Source organism: Dipodomys ordii, unplaced genomic scaffold, assembly GCF_000151885.1.
Source record: "Dipodomys ordii isolate 6190 unplaced genomic scaffold, Dord_2.0 Scaffold195, whole genome shotgun sequence".
Taxonomy (NCBI): domain Eukaryota; kingdom Metazoa; phylum Chordata; class Mammalia; order Rodentia; family Heteromyidae; genus Dipodomys; species Dipodomys ordii.
In genome coordinates this window covers 786,563-807,030 of record NW_012267411.1, presented here as the reverse complement: position 1 = coordinate 807,030, position 20,468 = coordinate 786,563, and the positions used below count along the sequence as shown (strand labels likewise).

At 38.2% G+C, this 20,468-nt stretch overlaps 1 protein-coding gene across 1 annotated transcript in view; it reads left to right on the top strand.

The window, feature by feature from the left end:
* The window catches only part of Prkar2b (protein kinase, cAMP-dependent, regulatory, type II, beta), a 167,959-nt gene that overhangs the window by 102,391 nt on the left and 45,100 nt on the right, over positions 1 to 20,468 (top strand). Inside the window, exon 2 of the mRNA XM_013034718.1 lies at positions 8,482 to 8,517. Within this exon, the coding sequence (XP_012890172.1) occupies positions 8,482 to 8,517 (36 nt within the window). The remainder of the gene's footprint in view (positions 1 to 8,481; positions 8,518 to 20,468) is intronic.

Genomic DNA, 20,468 nt, shown 5'->3' with positions numbered 1-20,468 from the left:
ATAACCTTGGGTCTCCTTTCTTTCACTTTATTTTTGCATTTATAGTAATTTTCATTTAATAAAATTTCTTAATCTTAGTGTAGCTAACATGGATCCTTTCTCATTTATCTGTACTTTTTATGCCCTATTTAAGGAATCTACGTCATACTAAAAAGGATCCTCATTTACGTATAGACATTTAAAAGTCTTCCATTTCCTGCTTAAAGCTTTACCACATCTCTGATTTGTTTTTATTTGTTGTATAACATAGAGACTCTTCATTTTTAAAAAAATGCACCACTTACTGGCAAGTTGTTTTCCCATTGGTTCTTCCTGTTGTGTTTGAAAGAGAGGCTTGCTATGTTTCCTAGGCTATCTTGAACCTCGGCTCAGGTGGCAGTGATTCATGTTCCTCAGACTCTCAAGTAACAGGTTTGCAGCACCATTCTTGCCCAACCCCCTTTTTGCCAATAGCAGTTTGAACTGGGGGTCATGAACTTATTGCTCACAGCTGGTACTTAACCATTTTAGCCATACCTCTAGCTTGGCTTTTCACTGGCTTTATGGAAATAGAGTCTTGGGGTCTTTTCTGTCCAGGTTGGCTTCAAACCTCAGTCCTCTATGTGTCAGTGTTCAGGCCTCAGTTTCCGAGGGTCTCTTAGTAGCTAGGATTATAGGCATGAACTACTGGTGCCCATTAGTTTGTAAATGTCAAGTATCCATAGATATGTCAATGTAAAGTCACTATCCTATTGGTATATCTGTTTTATTTTATCTTAATAGGATTTTTTTCTAATGGTCTTAATATATGATATAGTAAGTAACTCTCATCTGTTTACTTTCAGAATTGCTTAATTATTTGGAGGAAAGCTATTTCTATAGAAATTTTAGGATACACTTCGATAATCTTTATTGAGAGTTTTATTGGAGTTGCCTTGACTTTAGAAACAGAATAGACATTTTATTGATACTGAGTTTTCCATACATGAATATGGTACCTTTATTCTGTTTTCATGATCTTAAATGAAGTTTTGTCATTTTTCCCTGAAAGAATTTGCCTGTATTTTCCTAGTTATTCACAGGATTTAATCATTTTGGAATTTCTCCTATTATACTAATCTATCACTACTAACAATATCAGTAAGAAACTACTAAACGTTCAATAATAAAATGACCCAAATCTAACAGAACCAAAAACTTGGGGCATATCTATAAAGAGGACACAAATAACCAAGAAATACATGAGCATTTTAACTACAAGGAAACACCATTAAACACATACAAGAATGGCTAAAGTAAGACATAAATTAGGTTGGTAAAGATGTGGACTGATTAGATAGATCTCTTCTGTATGGCCTGTGATAACATAGAAGGATGTATGCCTATTATGACCCGGCAATCGTAGGTTCTGGCATTTACTCAGGAAAAATAAAAGAGTATTATTACAAAACTTCTGGTGTAAGAACATCTATAGCCCAAACTGAAAACAACTCAATATGTACATCAACAAGAGAATGAATAAATACATAAATGGTGTCATATTCATAAGAAACCTCACATTTACTTACATGAAGGTCAAAGCAAAACTAAATGGTTAAGTTAGAAATGCTAACAGAAATTGCTGTGCGATAGTACAAACTGTACCCAGATTATAGATACTTTCCAAGGTGTTGAAATGTTACTTGGATGGCTGAATACATTTGTCAAAACTCACTGAATTCATTGTGCATTCATTGTGCATTCATTGTATTTCAGTTTCACCCCAATTAAGAAAAAAATTGAGAAATGCAATTGTTTTATACTCTGGTGGTGCTATAAGATATGCCATTGTTTTTATGGGGGACTAAAACCAACATTATATCCTCAGATTATGTAGTGGACATGAAATTGCTCTTTAGTCCTTGGGGAGAAAAAGCCAAAGGCTAATCGATATCCCCTATTTTAAAATCAGTCAATGCTGTTTTAATTTATGAGTTTTGCAAAGTTAATAGATGTATACATGGCACTTTCATTAGATCCAGAGGGATTACTTTACACAGATCATTCCTGAAAGGCTTCTCGTGTGGGGAACATTGGAGCTCAGGATGGAGTGGCAGCACATTTTCATACAGGGGAGGTTGTTGAATTTGGGTATTTTCTCTGACTGTACTTATATGAGTAGCCAACTGCTACCACATCCCCTAATTATCTTCTCAGTTAACTTTTTTGGGAAAGTTTTGTTGGGACTCTATGGCAGTAGATTTTTCAGAGCTTTTGGGTCCTCTGGTATTATTGTCTGGTTGAGATCATTCACTCTCAGAAACAACAGGCTTCTATGTTCTGCCCTTGGCTTATTCTATCTGAGCATTGGAAGAGAAAGTGTATCACATGGAGAAGGAGGGGATTGAGTGTGTGTGTGTGTGTGTGTGTGTGTGTGTGTGTGTGTGTGTGTGTAGACTTACATATATACAGAATGTATTTAGCAACCTTTTTCCTATCATAGTTACTACCACTTCGGTGTGGGGTTGCATAAGACTAGCCACTTTTAGGCTTTTCTTTCTAAGACTGCTTTCTGGTTTGTTACTTATTATTACCTTGACATTTAATAATATCTGTTATATTTTGAGGAGTTTGATTTATAAATAGAAGGAAAATGGTATGTGATCATTGAAGTTGGTACTAAAAGCCAACTGTGTTTCGTGTCACCTTCAGCCATCCTTGATGTGAGTAGGTGGTTGGACATGAGCGAGGATAGGTGTCCAACCACCTACTCACAGTTTTCCTTATGCCTAAGAAGTGCTCTGAGGTCCATGGTTTATAATCTGTGTCTCCACAGGACTAGAACAGGGAAGTATTGGGTTGGAGAATCCTCTCCAATTGTGGTTCTGTCCTGGTCCTCCTCACCCTCTCTCTGCCCACCCCTCAGACTAGTTCTCAGTTTCCTAGTCCCCATGTATCTAGAATACAGCACAAAGATTTGCAGGAAAGTGGTGAGTATCTTTAAGCATTTATACAAGTGGCCAAGGCTCACCATCCTTTAGCAGAAATATAGAAAACAAATGGTATTCTCAGCACCAGGAATTTAACATGTATAAAAATTATACCAATTGTGTTTGTTAGGTTAATTAACAAATGTATCAGCATTTTTCGCTGTTTTTTTTCTTGTTTTTTTTTTTACTGATCTTTTTAAAACATTAATTCTTTATTAGTTCAAAGGTGAGCCTTATTTCCCTTTGACATTTGAAGCATAGGCATAGAAGAAATTAATTTATTCTGCACTAAGGATTTATTCTGTCAAAAATAATTAGCTACATGGTCTTAATTTATAGGTTCTAAAGTCTCCTATTTTGGCATCTAACAGATTCAGAAAGTGTTTATTTTTAGAAAAAGCAATACAAGGACAGAGATACTAATTATTCTACTGAATTTAAGATTATTATGCATATATCACTTCAGGGCATATGGACAGTGTTCTGCAAAAGACCCATGTAATTACTATGACTTCGGTACAGATTGTGTGTGTTCTTTTTTAAAGGCCTTGTTTGTTTTTAAGTGTGTATGTGGATTTATGAATATGTGTGTGTGTGTTTATGACCACTGATCACAACTCAGCTTTTACTCCTTTAACTTGGAATTCTTTGCCAGTAGTATAAACAATGTACATGCAATATACTATAGCCCTGGATTTTTTGTAGACCAGGCTCATTGCTTCATGTTTTCTCCTGACTGCTGTTACTCTTTTATGAATATGTTATGCATTTTTAGTCTTCACTGAATTTTTCTCTCACCTAAACTTTCATAAGTCAGGCAAACCCTTTAAACTATTGGATTTGAGAAACACAAGTAGAGTTGGCTGAGCCCTCCAGGAGCAGAGATTTGATTAGAAATGTAGTGCCAATGCCACGCTCAGTGTGGCTAGATGGGGAGGGAGACTTCCTCTGTGTATTCTTCTAGTTTATCCATCCATTCTGTGGGTGTGACCTCACACCTCTTACCTGCTAGGCACACATAAAGTGGTGAGAAGATAAGCAGTTCCTGTTGGCAGGAGTGGAGCTCAGAGCCAGACAGGTGTAGAAGCCTGTTTTCCCTGTACAGACCAAAAGTAATGCAGGATTTCGTCCAAGAATTTCCTCCAAGATTAAAGAAGACTCGAGTCAGTTACACTGCTGGTCTCCTGAAGCACAGGAACTAAAAGCCATCTGGTGGAATCGAGTTTGGCAAGTGCAGACATCTCTGGTTATACACACGTGTGAGGGGGCTTGTTATAGAACACTGGCATCTGGGAGAAAGTCCTGCATGTAAATGTTTCAACATTTTTTTCTTGGAGATTTCCTCAGATCTTATGTTATATCCTCTTGAAAATGTAAGGAGTTTAGATATTCTTAAGTCATACTTGTTTCTCTAGTATGTTTCCTATTTTATTTTCCTATATTTCCTGTCATTTTCTGTCTCTGTCTTTATCTGTCTCTCTGTCTTCCTTTCTCTTTTTCTTTCACTTACACATATGCACATACATATTCACAGAATATCCACTGAATAATAAAATCTAAAGGTGGAAACCCTTAAAGACTCTCAGAAATCTTAATTTGTTCTGTCACACATTAAAATCCTTTCATTTGTGTGTGTGTGGGGGGGGTAATGTTACTGGGACTTGAACTTAGGGTCTGGGCACTATCCGTCAGCTTTTTTGTGTGCAAGATTGGCACTCTACTTAAACCACAATTCTACTTTTGACTGGTTGTTAATCAGAAATAAGAGTCAGAGACTTTCCTGCTGAAACATGATCCTCAGATCTCAGCCTCCTGAGTAGCTAGGATTACAGGTGTGAGCCGTCAGCACCTGGCTTCATTTAGTTGTGTGGTTTTTTTTTTTTTTGAGAATTTGTACTGCTGTTCATTTTGTATATTTTTAAACTGATAATTATTAGTTTACAGTAAATAAGCATCATCTATGTGGATAGGAGTGTATATTGACAAACTTACAAAGATATGTTTTTCCTTCATTAAAATCTATTGAAAAAACAAGGGCAGGTTTTTACCATCCATATTTCATAAGTCAAAGGTACATAGTTACCCAATTTCGTGGAAGGTGGCCAGTGGTGGAGCCATGGCTCCTTCCTGCTGCTGCCCCGCCTTCCTCTGGCCATTGGGTATGTATACCGTGCGTGAGTGAGAGTACCATCCTCTCTGCCTCCACTCCCTTCCCTTCCCTATGCTCCCTAGAGAGAAAGCACATGGCATTGATGGGCCAGATGTACATTTATTTTCAATAAGACTTCCACCCAGGTTCTCAACGTTTTTACTGTCTGTGCTAGCTAGATTAAAAAGTGGAACGATTTCAAAGGTGACTTAATCTAGGGATGAAACTTACATTTCATTCCTTCAAGAGGGGAATGGATGTGAGAGGTTGGGATTTGGGTAGTTGTTGATCAAACTCTGTATTTTCTTGGACAGGTGCCTGGTGTCATTCTAACTGTCCAATTCCATGTTCTATGGACTGTTGGGAAATGAAAATCATAGTTGTTTCACCTGTGTGCCCACAAATCAGAAATACAGTTGCAGAACAAAACCCCAAGGAGAAATACTGTATTATTGTAGGATGTAGGTAGCCTGCAGTAGATGCATGCTTCAATTTGTGAACACGAAGGCATGATGCAATTAGATTCTCCTCTGGTGTTTGGACTCAGAATCAGAAAGCTGAAAATGCAGTCTGATGAATGCATTGTACTGGCCACCCAGATTCACAGATGGCATTGTAGCAGTGATAATGGTTTTCTAAAATAAACATACATTAGTATAATTCCAAACAACAAAAAAGAAGGGAAACCTAATTCCTTTGATTTATCTTGTAGCAGTACTGGGAAATTTTGGTCTATATTAAAACCACATAAAATAACTGAAGGCGTGTATAAAGCAATGTTATAATTTAGGCTCAGATGGTTATAATTGGCCTTGTGACAACACAAATGGCCAACAGAATATTTAAAAGTCACACAGGGATGCAGGTCAGTTCTTTTCTCCTGCAGGACTGTTCTGGAGGTTGCTGCAAGGGTCCTCTAAATTAGGGTGATGACCAAAATTGCCCCTGTAAATTTAAATTTAGTCAACATGTTCTCAGGAGCTGGGGTTGTAGCGCAGTGACAGAGCATTTGCTTAACATGTACAAGGCCCTAGGTTTGATCCTCAGCACTGCCAAAAACAATTCTAGATGGAATTTGTACGGGAAGTCTACAGTAACTACTTCAGAAAATGCAGAAACCTAAGGATCCCTTGAGAACACACACACTTCCTAGTTGTCAAGCCAGAAGCTTTCAGTCCTAGGGGTTCCTCTTCTGGGGAGGCTGGGGTTGGGGTGGGGTTGGGCCAGGAGAGAGAAGACAGCTCCTCCGCCCCTCTACCAAGGCTGTGGTAGGGCTTCTGCCTTCATTTTGCCTCTGCCTGCCTGTCCTACCTGTTGTGGTTTTCTGTGTACTGTCTCTAGTCTCCATAGTAGCCTCTCTAAGCTACATTCTAAAGGAGTTGCAGAAGCAGACAGGGAAAGTTAAAAAAGTATCCAAAAAAACTGATAGACAATTTTGTGTGTGTAGTAAAGTACATGCAGTTTATCATGTGAAAGTTCTTTGTAGTAGACATATTTTATTTATTTATTTATTTTGTCAGTCATGGGGCTTGAACTCTGGGCTTGGGTACCGTCCCTCAGCTCTTCAGCTCAAAGTGAGTGCTCTACCTCTTGAGACACAGCTCCACTTCTGATTTTCTAGTGGTTTATTGGAGATGAATCTCACTGACTTTCCTGCCCAGGCTGACTTTGAACCGCAATCCTCAGATCTCAGCCTCCTGAGTAGCTAGGATTACAGGCGTGAGCCACCGGCTGATTTTGTAAATGTGTGACAATTATTTTGGTATGTGAATAAAAATAATTTTATGCCTTAATCAATTTGGAGGGATATACTTTTTCTATAAGCCATACTATTTTAATAATTGGACTTTTGAATGAATTATTTCACAAAGGTAGTCTTTAATGATAGTGAAGGTGGATATGGAAAAATGTACAATTTCAGGAATTTTTTTAAAAAATTTTCACTTTAGCATCTTTCTTAGGCAGTATTTTGGTGCTAGGCTCAAATACTCCAACTTTGCTTTAGGGATTAAAAGCCTGTGGGACTAAAAGCAAAGTCATCAGTTTCTCTAAATCTTACTGTAAAGTTTCCTCATCAGTTATATGAAGATTCTGGTATTACATATGAACCAGTATGGTAGTCAAGATTAATGTAAAACATCTGACACTATTTTTACCCATATGTATTCTTCTAGGTGATCAATCACACTACTGATAAAAATTCCATATTTACATGACCTGAGGGTTTCCTTGGTGCTAATATTACTGGTTACTGTTTTAAAAGTATTAAAGATGCCTAGCTCCATGGCATGTGCTGAACGTACAGTTAATGCAAGATTCCTTTCTTACATAATGTGACCCATAATTTTACCTACTTCTGTCAACAAAGGAAGTTTGAATAAAGCACTCAAACCATTTTACTTCTTGAGATAACTGTGCTAGTAAACTCAAGAAGCCTTGAGCCCAATGGAGTCGGGCTGTGGACAGAGGGTGGGTTTGCCAGCAGAGTGGTGCTGGTGCTAACCTGGAATTGAGTTATCAGTGTTCAGGTCTGTACATCTTGGATAATAGGTTAAATAAAATTTGTCAAGACTACAAATACCAAATCTGTAACATTCAAGGGTATACTTTCCTTTACCCTTCACCTAAAAATGAATTTGGTAACCATGAGCATTTTTTGTTTTGTTTCTTGATGTTTTCATTTTTAAAATCATGCTAGGTCTGTGCGTACATTGCCTTTACTTTCTCTAGTAGTATTGCTTTAAAATTAATCACTAAAAGTAGAATTATTCTTTTAAAGCACTTCGTGTAATTATCAAATCATTTTTAGATTATTATCTAGAATTATACTGTTCTGATTAAATAATTTCAGCTACCTATAGCCAAGAATTTTTACTTTATCTTGTTGGTACTGGGGCTTGAGCTGATGTTTCCTAACACTTGAGCCACACTCTCGACCTTTTTACTCTTTAACTTTTTATCCTTCAGTTAGGGTTTCAGTTTTGCCTGGAGCAAGACTCAGACTTCAATCTATATTACTGGAATTATAGTTGTGACCATCATGTTTGGCTTGTTTTTGAGGTCGGGTTTCACTAACTTATTTCATTGTACTAGCCACTATCTTTGATCAATTCTCTCATCTCCTCCTGAGTAACTGGAGTTACAGACCCTAACCAGAGATTTATATGGAAAGTGTTCAGGGAAAATTAATTTAATAGGAAAAACATGGATATATTAGTGAATTTAAACATTTAATTTTCACGTGTTTTTAGTTCCTCATGTATTTTTGTTTATATTGTTCTGTATTTAAATTTATGATATTGCTTATTAATTTGAACCTTTTCTGGGTTTGGGAAAAATCAGGTGTTTTAATTCTAATCTTTTAATTCTGCTTTTTTCTTTTAGCTCCAGTGATAAACCGATTCACAAGGCGTGCCTCCGGTAAGTGTGACTGCATGACATCATCTTACTGATAGTTGTGCTGGACAAGAAGGAACAGAGAGAGTGGTTGTAGAGTAGTATCTTACTTGTTGATCTCTTTCTCAGAATAAAGGCCTGTCGTGTATTCCTAGGTTAGCACTTGATTGCAGATGCCCTCTAAGTGGCTGTGGTTGAGTCGCACAAGCTGATGTGGGACTCTCACTCCAGTGTTTCTTCCTATTTTCAAGAAAAAGTTACTGGCTTTCAAGTTATCTGATTAACCAGCCAAATTCAGAAACAATGATTAGCAGGTAGGTGCTGGAGACTAGAAACAGTGATGGGGGATGAATTTATCTAGGGGCAGAAAAAACTCTCAGCTTTAAGAACTCTTATCTATGGGGCTGTTTAGAATAGGAGCAAATGGCTTCAACTTTTGACTCCCCAGAGGCCATTGCTATGTTAAATATACCCTACTAACCTACTGTGTGGTGGGAGAAAGCCCTATAACTGGTGCTTCAAGTAGCTTTCCTGGACCAAGTCTCACTGTACTGCCAGGGAAGTATCGTTGAGAGCATTTCTGTCTAGAATAACTTCAGCAAACTGAGTTTGGACACTGAAACGGGTAAATTATTATTGGAAAATTTACTCTGTGATTTCTTCTCCTCTGAAGGTAGAGGACAAATCAAGTTGTATTTGTTTGAGAAAGTTTTAGTTTGTTTTAAATGTAAGTAGAATTGTGTTGAAAACACAAGATTAATGTTTGGAACAGATCATTCTTGACATGAGTAACTTATTTTATAAAACCTGCTGATTTCCACCTGTGCTAAAATATGAGAGATGCTTTCAGGTTGACTTTTGTTTTTTAATTTGCCAGCAGGCACTGGTATGATTTCTTCCTGCTGTGTAGTGGCTAGGTATACATTGATGGGAATTAGGAATGTGCTGTGTGGACAAGGCATCTACTTTGCCATTTTGAGCTTTATTATCTTGAAGCATATTTGCATTTTAAAGGATGAAAATAAGCTCTAGCTTTTGATGCCTTTTGTAGAGTCAGGTTATGTTTATGTCAGTAATGCATGAAATTTGATCTAAAGCAGAGCTTTGGATGAAAATTGTGACCTTGCTGGGCATCATTGGCTCACACCTGTAATCCTGGCTACTTGAGGAGGCTGAGATCTCAGGATCATAGTTTGAAACCAGCCCAGGCAGGAAAATTGTGTGACTCTTATCTCTTGTTAGATACTAAAAAAAACAAAACAGAAGTAGAGCTATGGTTTAAGTAGTATAGCACTAGCTTTGGGACAGTTTCCAGGCCCAGAATTCAAGCCCCAGGAAGGGCACCAAAAAAAGAAAGAAAGAAAGAAAGAAAGAGAAAAGAAAAGAAAAATTATACCCTTTCTGCACAGTGGTACAGCTAGCAAGGAGGATCACTGTGGTATATCTTGTCTTTATGATATGACTTTCTTTCAATGGAAACATAGGTAACAGACTTAGAATGAGAAATCGCCCTTCCTGCTTCAAACTATGATATGTGACATTTGTTTCTGGGTAAGCTCCATTAATACTTATTATACAGTGTATTTATCATTAATCGATGGATCAGGGGCACAATATGTAGGTTAAGTTAGTCATGAAGCACTATAATTTTAAACCTTCCAAATGTGTTTCCACTATATTTCAGCAAGAGTTGGGAGCAAATATAGAAAGAGGGTGGAATGTTAAAAGCAGATCTTGCATTTGTTCTCCCAATGACAGACTAGTAGAAATAACACAGCAGGAAAGAATTCAGTGTAAATAGTACCAAGTTATATTCATGTTATATTCAACAATTAGCTTTAAAAGGGGTAAAGGTGTTACCCCAATAATATAATATACTGCACATGATTGTGAGGATGATTTTGATTATTAGAAGGAAAAGAACTAATTGGTTAGCCCTGTATATTTTTCCATCTTTTGGGGCCAAGAAAACGAAATTGTATCTTGTGCTTTGGACAAGAGAACGGTGATTTTTAAGGAAGAAAAATTGGGATTTGTTAAATTAAATACATACCTATATTTATTTTATTTAAATTTGACTCTGTGTGTGTGTGTGTGTGTGTGTGTGTGTGTGTGTGTGTGTGTGTGTGTGTGTGTGTGTGTGTGTGTGTGTGTCCTGGAGCTTGAACTCAGGGCTTCAGCAAACTCATGCTTAAGGATAGAGCTCTACTTCTTGAGCCACAACTCTACTTCTAGCTTTATAGTGGTGAGTTGGAGATAATAGTCTCACAGACTTTTCTGCCTAGGCTGGCTTTGCATTGCAATCCTCAGATCTCAGCCTCCTGAGTAGCTAGGATTATAGGAGTGAGCCACCAGTGCCCAGCTGACTTTGTTATTTTAATTCTTTTTTGGGGGGGTGGTCCAGTCGTGGGGCCTGAACTCTGGGCCTGGGCATTGTCCTTCAGCTCTTCAGCTCAAGGCTAGTGCTCTACCACTTGAGCCACAATGCCACTTCTGGCTTTTTTTTTTTTTTTCCTTTTGCTTATGTGGTGCTGAGGAATCAAACCCAGGGCCTCATGCATGCAAGGCAAGCGCTCTACCACTGAGCCACCTTCCCAGCCCCTGTTATTTTAATTCTTATAAAATTTATCTGATTTTTTTCTGGCAAAGAACATAAATGAAGACATTTTAAGGAGGAAATTCTACAACTCTTACTAATTTAAGTGACCGAAAAGGAGGTTTAGTGAAGGATATCAATATGAACTTCATTAAAGTAGCATTGTCTGAAAATAAAAAATAAATGATTGTTTACTCAAATATAGTAGAGAAAAAATCATACATGATCATCAGAACCACCTCTGAAGATATCTTCTTTGATAGTTTTATATCAGAAATTCTTTTTTTAGAATTCAAGTATAAACTTTCATATTAGAACTGAATTTAGGGGAAGAAAACAGAATTTGATGCCTGACAGTTTCTTACTCATCTATTGTAAAGTTATAATTCCAAAACTAAATGCTACATTATAATTTAACATATAGTCTAATATGCCATATTTTGTAATGATATGTACATAATATGTGCTGATTCACTGAAAGAGTTGATAGGAGTTACAATATATTTCTCATGTTCCAAATGAATTTCCTTTATCTTTGAGTTTGGGGCTTTTGCTATTTATGCTGCATCTATTAAAAATAAAATGTTGAACGGGTAAGTTTTACTCAGCGTTTTAGAAGCTAATTATTCAGGGTAAAGGCTTGTGGTAGAGGGAGTAGTAGAAACAAAGGCATGGATAACTTATGGGTCAGGTTAGGCTTTGTAAGTACTACAGAACCTGAAGTATTTGTAACTGGCAGATGATACCTGGCAACCTATAATATATTGTATGGAAGTACCTTCCTACTTTAAACAGCACCAGTAATCCATTGTGGAAAGAAAAAGCCTGCTTTTGATCTTAAAAGGAAGTAGAGCTGTGGCTCAAAGTGGTAGAGCATTAGCCTTGAGCAAAAGAGGTCAGGGGCAGCGCCCAGACCCTGAATTCAAGTTCCGTGACCAAACAACAACAAAACAAAACAAGAAAAAGTTTTCATCGTAGAGGTCTTTCACTTCTTTAGTTATTTCCTAGGTATTTTATTTTTTGTGGGGCAATCACAAAAGGAGTTGCTTTCCTGATTTCAGCTGTGCTCTTCTCATTGTTGGCATACAAAAAAGCCATTGAGTTTTGAAGGTTAATTTTATACCCTGCCAAAGTTTTGAATCAGCTGGAGTAATTTAGGAGTGGGAGTCCGTGGGATTCTTTAAATACAAGATCATATCATCTGCAAAGAGGGAGAGTTTTCCTTCATCTTTCTCTATTTAGATCCCCTTTATGTTTGCATCTTGTCTTATTGCTGTAGCTAGGCATTCTAATACTAAATGGGAGAGAAGTGGAGAGAGTGGACATCCGTGTCTCGTTCCTGAGTTTAGAAGAAATGGCTTTAGTTTTTCACCATTAAGTATAATGCTGGCTGTAAGTTTGTCATATACAGCCTTTAAAACACAATACTTTAAGGCACTAGTAATCACTACTTTAAACTACAGAGAAATTATAGATACCTATATACATATAATCATATATATCTACTTATTTGACTCATTGAGTTTTCCTTTGTTTATCAATGCTAAGGATTGAATTTAGGACCTTGATCTTGCTACTACTTGAGCTATTTCCCCACTGCCCCTTTTGCTTTTAGTCTGTTTTTTTTAGACAGGATCTCTCATTAACTTTGAACTGGTATCCTTATGTCTTTATCAGTTGGGTATCTTCTTCTTTTTCAAGTTTGGGATCTTAACAGGAATATCTAAGCTTATTGTTAGTGTTAAAATAAATGGTTTTAATAAAACCCTCAACAGAATGTCTAGTCTTAAAGGTGTTAGTGCTTGGCTCTACTTAAACATGGTTTAAAGCAAACCAATAAAACCCTCAGCTTTGTGCCTTAGTCTATTAGAAAAAAAGCATTAGAGGCTCTTAACACCATTTGATATCAATCTTTAATAAAGGGACCATTTTATTGTTAGTACATCATAGATTTTTAAAAGATTATAATGGCTTTTCTCTGGTTTTGTTTCTGAGTTTGGGACAGGGATATGCCCAGTCAGTCCTGAGAGAGTGCCGCCTTGTATCATGGGGTCAAATTTTAGTCAAAAGATTTTATTTTGGAAAAATGTCCTACTTACTAAAAAATATTTAAAGAAGAGCTCAAGGAGTTCCTTTAGGTTCCATTTCTTAATATGTTTTTCAACATTTACCTTCCATCTCCCCTCGGCACACATGTACACCCTGGTTTTTCCTGGGTCAGAGTCTTCGTGTATACCCAGGTTGTCCTGGAATGCATTTTCTGCCTGAGTCACCTGAATGGTAGGATTATAGGTATGTGCCTCTATGCTCAACTCCACTTTAATTTTTAATTGAACCTTTTAGGAGTCCTAAATACTTGAGTGTGTATCTCCTACAAATGGGGGCCTTCTGTATAGTATCACACTCATGAAATTATGCCTTGATAAAATACTGTTGTCTCATGGGCAGTCTAGACTCATATTTTCTTAGTTGTCCTCCTAAGTTCTTGCCCTCTCTTTTTATTGATGCTCACTAACAGGTTTGCCTTGTATTTGGTTGTCAAAATTCAATTTGTCTTGCTTTCATACTCCCTGAGTCCATTTTGCTTTTTCAGAGTTCTGAAAGCTATCCTTAACAGTTATCTTATCACTTGTTGTGACTGGCAGGGGCTGGCCACTGGTCATTATGTCCAAGAGATGTTCAGTGTGACCTTCAAGAACTACTCTTGAGCATTACTTGCTTTGATAAGTAATTGTTTCTTGCAATGCAAGTGAAAATGGACCTCCAAATTATGCATTTGGTAATGTTCTTTTCTCCTGGAGTTAATTATCCTAGTCTTTAATGTTTTGCCACAAGCATTGAATTTTATAGTATGTGTTTGGCAGACCTAACATTTTTAAATCTCATTTAAGCTAGCATTTAGAAAAATTCAAAGGTGAAATTAAAGTCTTTAAATCTCACAAATAATATGACATTAAAAGTCACTATGTGATCACCCCAAGCAGAAAATGATTCGTTCCCAGGAAGTAATGAAAGCAGAAGTCCCTGTCCTGTCTTGAATCTGGTTCAGGGAACATGAGCTTTCGTTTTCAAAATATTTTTTAGCCTTGTTGTTCCTTGTTTCTACTCTAAAATTATTTGATAATAAAAACACTTCACCCCCAAATTACTATGTTTCCCTGGAGGTCATTTTCAAATTATCCAGTGAATTTGCTGATACTATTCTAGTGACATTCATATGTAAAAAAAAACCCTAATCTTTATTCTTTATAACATGCATTCCTTATAAATGCATGCTGGGAGAAAATGACTATGCTGCACGAATCTATCATTTGTTTTTGTGTCCCTAGGACTACATTAGGCACACTCTCCATAAGTAGTCATTGTGTAACAGGGAAGCTGATCATGACTCGTATTGTGCCTAAGGCAAAGGGTAGGGCATCTTTTTTTTTTTTTCCCCCAGTACACAGCTCACAGGAAGGGGACCGTTGAACTGGTCTTTAATCTTGTACTATGCATGTTGCTGGGAAATAAGGGGAAGGAAGCTTTGTGCTTTCTCAAGCAGTCAGCTGTTCATATTCCATATTGTGTGAAGTCCATCTTCTCAGTTTGCTGTCAGCCATTTGCTCTACTGTCAGCACTGGTGGCATGCAGTGTGTACACACACATGCCATTGGTGTCAGGAGCTTGAGGCCAGGATCATTCCTGCCTTTAATTGACACCGCTTTAGTGCTGTCATCTACCTTACCCGCAGAGGCACACAGGCTCTGGGTTGAAGCACAGCTCTGTTCCTTACGTAGCTATTTACTAGAAGGGTGTGTGTGTTCTCAGTAGCCTTTCTAAGGCTCTGTTTGTCTGGGTTCAGAATGACAGTAACATTATCTCACCCTAATAATTACTCAGTAGGTAATTCTCTCCAGTTTGGCCTTATGATATCACCTGTTGTCGAAATATGTCTCTGGCTAGGCAGGGACTTCTGGGGCCTAGACGTGGAGAGCCAGGTGAGCCATGAACAGGGCTGAACCTGAAGAAGTTGGTGGAAAAATGACCCCCAGGGTGAGACTTGCAATGGGGCAGTGAGGTAAAACCAGACCTGCCAGCACTGGGCATAGGAGGTCAAAGGACTTGGGTGGAGGGTGACATCTGGAGAGGTTCACTGAGGTGGCAGGGCACAGTTCTAGGCATCAGGAACTGTCCAGGCTTCTTCTTCAGGTGGGGAGGAGCCATTAAAGCACTCCTAGTATCTCATGCCCCTGTTATCTCTCGGTGCCAGGGCTAATGTGAAAAGGTAATTTGTTAGAAATGAAACCAAGGGAATAGTAGGCTCCTGTCCCTTTCCATCTCCATCTGTTTGCCTGTTCCCATAACCTAGCAGCCCTTGTGTTCCTGGCCCCCATATCCTAGCACCTGAGTGACTGGCCTCAAAAATCTTAGCAACCCTTGTGAGCCCCTGGTCTAAAGGAAGTTCATGTCACCTATTCAGCTATGGGTGACCTATTTGGATGTGTCATTTTCTGTTGAGAAACATTATTGTTTATGACAGATTCATACTTGAGAATGACAAGAAATAACAATATTGGACAAATGTCACTTCTCTTTAAAAGAATGGGACCATTATCTTACTATCCATTCATCTAGCTGCTAACGGACAAGTTCCCAAAGAAGAAATAATACTCTACATGTTTCTACAGACCACAGAGATAAAGTGGTAAGCTAAAGGTCACTCTTACCGCTCAGCTTAAGAAATTGTTTTTCTTATTATTTTCTTTTTTTTTTTTTTGGTCCAGTCGTGGGGCTTGAACTCTGGGCCTGGGCGCTGTCCCTCAGCTCTTCAGCTCAAGGCTAGTGCTCTACCACTTGAGCCACAGCGCCACCTCTGGCTTTTTTCTTTTTGCTTATGTGGTGCTGAGGAATCGAACCCAGGGCCTCAGGCATGCAAGGCAAGCACTCTACCACTGAGCCACCTTCCTAGCCCCTCTTATTATTTTCTTAAGAACAGTGTTTCTTGAGAACATGAAGACTACTCACCTGGTTCCTTCATACTATGCAAAATAAGTGCATTTTAAATCACATTGGATTTTTTTGTTTTTAGACTTGCCTTTCTAAGTTGTAAGATGTCAGTTTGATGGTATAATTATACTTTTATAACCATACAAGAGATGACTTTATAACTGTTTAGTCGTACTGTCACTTTAATTAAAATAACAAACATTTTTTATTAACTCACTATTTGCAAGATATTGTTGCATGCATTCTTTAAGACTGTTTAAGATGAGGGAGGAGACTTGTGCCCTCGCCCTATAGGAATTGTGTATTGTCATTGGCCTGTTAGTGTGTGGGACAGCACAGCGGAGTGGCATGTGCTTGTCACTTACACTGATTCTGTTATATACACACTGCCCAGAGCACAGGTGCAAAGGGGTAGGTGTGCCTTCCATGCAGTGAGTTTGTCTCCTACGAGGTGAGGGGAAATTAGTTGCCATTGCTGCAGGTTTGCTGGGTTCCCCCAGCATCCCCACTCCCTTTTTATGAGTGCCAGAGCTTGAACTCACTTGGCTTTCTTGCTTACAGCTGGGCACTCTGTCACTTGAGTCACACCTGAAGCTCAGTTTTTTACTGGCTAATTAGTGTTGGAATCTTGCTGACATTTCTGCCCTCACTGGTTTCAAACTGTGAGCTTCAGTTCTCAGCCTCTTGAGCAGCTAGCATTATAGGGTGAGCCACCAGCACTTGGCTGTTTATTTTCATTATTAATCCTTTAACATAAAATTCACCCATTTTAGCCATATTTAAGGCTTCAGTAGTGTTTCATTAAGAACATCCATATTGTTTTACCATCATCCATCCATCTATGCAGCATTTATCCTCACAAATTGAAACTTTGTACCCATGATGTGTTTAACTCTCCATTCTCCTTTCCCCAGCCCCTGGCAATCAATCTGCTTTCTGCTTCTATGAGTTTTGGAACTCTAGGTACTTCATAGAAATAGACTTCTACAGAATTTGTCCTGTTGTGACTGACTGCTTCCTCTTTGTGTGGTATCTTTAAGGTTCATCAGCATTATAACTTGTCAGAGTTTCCTTCCTTTAAGATGGAATAATGTTCTGTTGTATTTGTGGTCTACATTATCTTTATCCATTCATCTGCTGTGGGACATGGGAGGGCTCTTTGGACTATTGTGAATGGTGCTACGATGAAAAATCTATGTGAATCACTGCTTTCATTCTTTTGGGATATATGCCCAGACACAGAATTGTTGGATTATATGGTAATTCTATGGTATTCTATGTTTAGGTTTTTGTGGAACTACAGTACCTACCTGTACAGTTTTACATTTTCATCACCAGTGCATAAGGACCTCAGTTTCTCTACATTCTCACCAACACTTAACTGTTTTCTACATTTTTGTTTTATTTATTTGTCTTGATAATTGCCAACATGGTAAGTTTGAAGTGTATTTCCCTGTGTTTTTGGTTTACTTTTCCTAATGATTAGTTAACGTACTAAATATCTTTTCATTTTGTTCATTGGAAATTTAGATCACAATGATTTTTAAGTTAGGTTGCTTGTTTTTTTTTCTTGTTGAGTTGTAGAAGTTCTTTATATATTCTAATTATTGGACACATGGTTTATAAATCTTTTCTACTATTTTGTGGGCCAAGTATGAATCTTTTCTGGTGCTTTTCACTTTTTCATTTGAGTTTTTTTTTTTTAATTTGAGTTTCTATCTGGTATTTCCTCTCAGCCTGAAAGATTTAGTTTGTTAGGCCCACCTACTTGCTACCCATCCTCTCAGTTTTTGTTTATCTGAGAATTAGTTCATCGACTTTACTTTTTGTTTTGTTTTTGGTGCCGGTCCTGGGGCTTAAGTTCCTGAGGTCTGTCCCTGAGCTTCATTTTGCTCAAGACTAGTGCTCTACCACTTGAGCTACAGTGCTTTTTATGGCTTTTTCTGAGTAGTTTATTGGAGATAAGAGTCACGGATTTTTCTGCATAGGCTAGCATTTAATCGCAATCCTTAGATACAAGCATGAGCCACAAGTGTCTAGTGCACCTTGCTTTTAAAGGATAATTGTGCTAGATACAGAATTCTGTGTTTGTTTGTGGTTTTTTTTGGGTCCAGTTGTGGGGCCTGAACTCTGGGCCTGGGTGCTGCCCCTCAGCTCTTCAGCTCAAGGCCAGTGCTCTACCACTTGAGCCACAGAGCCACTTCCGGCTTTTTTCCTTTTTGCTTATGTGGTGCTGAGGAATCGAACCCAGGGACTCAGGCATGCAAGGCAAGTGCTCTACCACTGAGCCACCTTCCCAGCCCCTAGATACAGAATTCTGAAGTGGAAATTTTTTATGCTCTTTTTTGGTGTGTGTGCCATTATTGGGGCTTGAACTTAGAGCCTCATGCCCTGACTTAGCCTTTTCACTCATGTCTGGGTCTTTGCTGCTTGAGCCACACCTGCAGATCAGGCATTTGTTTTCTATTAGCAATTTAAATGTACCATCTCACCACCTTTGATTTTCCTTGTTTATAATAAGGATTTGTTGTTTTACCATTCCCCTGTATGAGATACATCATCATTTCTCTCATTGTGTTTTGAAATTTTTCTCTGGTTGACTTCTATCAGTATGATTTTTTTTAGATGTGTTTATGTATGGATTTTCATTTATCCTGTGCTGGGGTTCACTGAACTGCTTAGACCTGTGGATTTGTTGAGTCTTTTGAGTCACTGTCATTACATTTCAGTTGATTATCATAGTTTCCTTTACCTCTTCAACATGTTTAAAATTCCTGTGAAATCGTTTTGAAATCCAAGAAGTGGGCCCGGTTAGAGGTAGTTTCTATTAGCTGTTCTTTTCACACTATTGTTTTCCTGTCTGAACACTGTAGGTTACCTAATTGAGGAATTCTGGATTCTGATTTTGAATCTTCACAGTGTTGGCCTTTTTTCTCTTTGGTAACTTGCTGGTGCTAAGTCTGTGTTTCTGTCTTGGCCGTGGTATGTAGCTAATGTCTCCACTTTTTGTTGGTGTGTTTGTATCTCTCTGGCTTTTCTAGGTTGGCCTGTTGTCTGCGTGACTTAGTGGCAGAGGTTGGTTAGAGGTTCTGCCATACCAGTTAAGTCCTGTGAATTCAGAAACTGACATTTCAGGCAGCCTTTACTTTCTGTCAACCACTTCACCCCAGTGTGTGGGTACCATGGCCTTGGGGACAACGAGAGATAGGAGCTCCTGCAAATCTACACAGCCATGCAGGCAGCCAGGGGTGCGTGGAGAGCTCATAAAGCCTCAGTCACAGGTCACCTGCAGTTAAATTGCTGGTTCTACAGCAGCAGCAAAACTGTATGATACTGGTTGGAGCTCTCCCCTTAGAATTCCTCCAGGCCAGTGTATATATGCATGTATGTATATATGCAGGAGTGTATGCTTTGCTTTTCTTGTGTCTTCTCAATGCAATTATTGAAGCAAAGCTGATAAAACCGCTATGCTGACCATATCAGACACCAGCCATTAGCACTTGTTGGTATTTTCAAAACTTTAGTATTTGTCAGTTTTCACCTTACTAGTATCAATAGAGATCCTGAATTGAAGAAGTAACAGTTAAAAAAAAAAAAGAATGTTAGGGCTGAATGCCAAGTGGTACATGCCTGCAACTCTACCTATTCAGGAGGCTGAGATCTGGAGGCTCAAAGTTCCAAGCCATCCCAGGCAGAAAAGTTCAGGAAACTCCATCTCCAGTTGACCAGCAAAACGTGTGGTTCAGGTAGAACACCATTTGTGAACGAGAAAGCTGAGCAAGAATGTGAGGGCCTGAGTTTAAGTCCCAGTACCAGCATATACACACACACTCATATACACAATTAAACTAAAAGGTAAAATAAAAATAAAGAACAAGAAATGGAAATTGATTTTTTTCTCTTTAGGAAGAAAATGTTTTCTAGTAGGTTATTTAAGTGAATTTATTTCTTTTGACTTTAAATAATGAATAAGCCAGATTGAATTACATTCACTTTAATATATCTCATATCAAGTCATTTGTTGTTTTGTTATGTATTGTTCTAAAACAAGTTGGTAATACTTAATAGCATCAGAATTCTTCTTAGATTTGTGACAGTCACACAGATGTTTTGATTCAGAGATATTCCTCTAATGCTGCTATCTGACAGTGGCATTTCTAAATCTGTAAAGCTAAGCATTGACTAAGCCATTTCTCAATAATCCTAGCTGTATTAAGGCCCAGTTGCCTGACCTAAAACAGTCTAGTGAAATGATACTTGTTAGTGAAATGATACTTGTTCTGAAAATGTAGTAGTAAATTAAAAGAATCTGGGTAGTGTTTCTGTTCTAATTCTCTCCTCTGTGTTCATTAGGCACCATTTGTTTCCAAAACAGAAGTACTCAAATAGA